General features: G+C 36.2%; 1 protein-coding gene across 1 annotated transcript; it reads right to left on the bottom strand.

The window, feature by feature from the left end:
- Positions 1 to 264: 264 nt before the first annotated feature.
- LOC129250870 (putative nuclease HARBI1) lies at positions 265 to 1211 on the bottom strand. Its single transcript, XM_054890480.1, has 4 exons — positions 1088 to 1211; positions 941 to 1035; positions 730 to 877; positions 265 to 666 (listed from the first exon to the last, which is right to left on the bottom strand). Exons 1-4 carry the CDS (start codon positions 1182 to 1184, stop codon positions 284 to 286), a joined length of 723 nt encoding a protein of 240 aa, XP_054746455.1. The 5' UTR covers positions 1185 to 1211; the 3' UTR covers positions 265 to 283.
- Between the last annotated feature and the right edge of the window lie 605 nt (positions 1212 to 1816).

Genomic DNA, 1816 nt, shown 5'->3' with positions numbered 1-1816 from the left:
AAAAGACTGCAACTAGAAGCCCTACGCGACAGATTAGGGAAATAAGTACCTGTTATTTTATATTTTAGTTTTAAGTATTCATTGGAGTTTTTTTTTATTTTATAAGGTTTTGGATTTTATGTGATTTACTTTTGTATTCTTTAGTATTTAAGTATTTACGACTGACGAACATTTTTATGTGATGAATTAAGTATGTGATAAAAATAAATAAAAAATTAATTTGCATATGTTTATATTTCACTTTAAGTATAGTACAAAGGCATATGTATGTGTACATATATTTTTAATTTCGAGAAAAATTTAGTAAGGAATATCTTATTTGGTCTCTAATTGTTTGGCCTATTGTAGTGAGATGATTTGCTTCACCGGCGTCGATTTCAAGTGAATGGTCAGAGTCATAATTCTGAGGATTGTTAATTTTAAATTTAATGCAGACGTTGTGTAATGCAGCACATACGTTAGCAAATCTTGCCACTTTTGTAGGATAGTATCGTGCTCTCTTGCCATATCCTAAAATTCTCCAGCGCCCTTTTAGAATTCCAATGCTTCTTTCAATAATGCATCTTGCCTTGGAGTGAATGTCATTGAAAATTGCTTCACTTGAACCATCGAAAGCGTTTCTATAAGGGGTTATGCACCATGGTTCAAAGGGGTAGCCAGAATCCCCTGTTACAAAGTAAAAAATCAGTGGAATACACGTTGCGAAGATTTGAAGGATTGGGAACATACCTAAAAGACATGAGTTATCCTGCCTATTGTCCTGAAATCCTTCTTCCAAAACTCTTCTCTGGTCTGAATGTTTCCAAATGAAGGAGTCGTGAGCTGCACCACCGTATTGGCAATTGATTGCCAAAATTTTGTAGGTGTGGTCACATACCTGGTAAAAAGATTGTAACAAATATCACATTTATTCAAGCAATATATTGTAATAGCTACTTACTACCATTGCGTTGATGCTTTTCCTATTCAAGAACATGTGCTCGTTTGCTGTAGGCTTTTGCAAGCCGATGTGAGTGCCATCAACGCACCCTATAACTAAAACTTTACTATAATTAATAAAAATATAATTTAAGTTGTCTGTATTTACCTCCAGGTATTTTGTACTGCTCCACGTACCACTCCTTGCAGCTAAGTGAATCTTCTGGCGCAAATCGTATTAACTGCGGGCATAACATCCTTTCCATTTCTTTCAGTACGTGGGATGTTATCTTCGAAACAGTGCTCTGGCCCATACCTATCAAATAGTCGCTGCCAACATTGTGTTGGTACCCACCGCTAGCCAAAAGTGAAAGTGGTGCTGCCAATTGTAGCACTGGAGGCACCGCTTTGGTGTCTGATTTTGTTAAATTTATTTCCTGTACAACAAATTCGAAGGCCTCTTTGGTCAGACGGAATCGTTTAAGGAACCTGCAACGAAAAGTTCCTAATTGAGCTAGGATAATTAACTATTTACATACTTACGCTATGTTTGGGAGTGCCAAAGGATTGCGCTTTTCTCTAAGCTGCCTCTGCCTCAGCACTCTTCTCCATCACTTTCACTGGAACTCACATATAAAAAAAAAGTCGGATCCATGGTTATATTTTATTTGTTATATTATATTTGTATTTCATTTGCAATTTTATAGTTCTTCAGCAGTTTTGACAGTTCCACATCTATTGTGACCTAAAAATACGATCCAAAGCAATGTGGAACTCGTAAATTATTGTGAATTGAAAATAAACTACGACCCGTCTGCATTCGTTTATTTCAATGCGATTCAGCTTATACGATTGACGTGTCGCGTAATTTTCTTTCGTATGGTTGTTGATCGGTGCA

The sequence above is a fragment of the Anastrepha obliqua genome, chromosome 6 (genome assembly GCF_027943255.1).
Source record: "Anastrepha obliqua isolate idAnaObli1 chromosome 6, idAnaObli1_1.0, whole genome shotgun sequence".
Taxonomy (NCBI): Eukaryota; Metazoa; Arthropoda; class Insecta; order Diptera; family Tephritidae; genus Anastrepha; species Anastrepha obliqua.
Note: the sequence above shows the minus strand (reverse complement) of the source record. Positions and strands in the feature narration are given on the sequence as shown.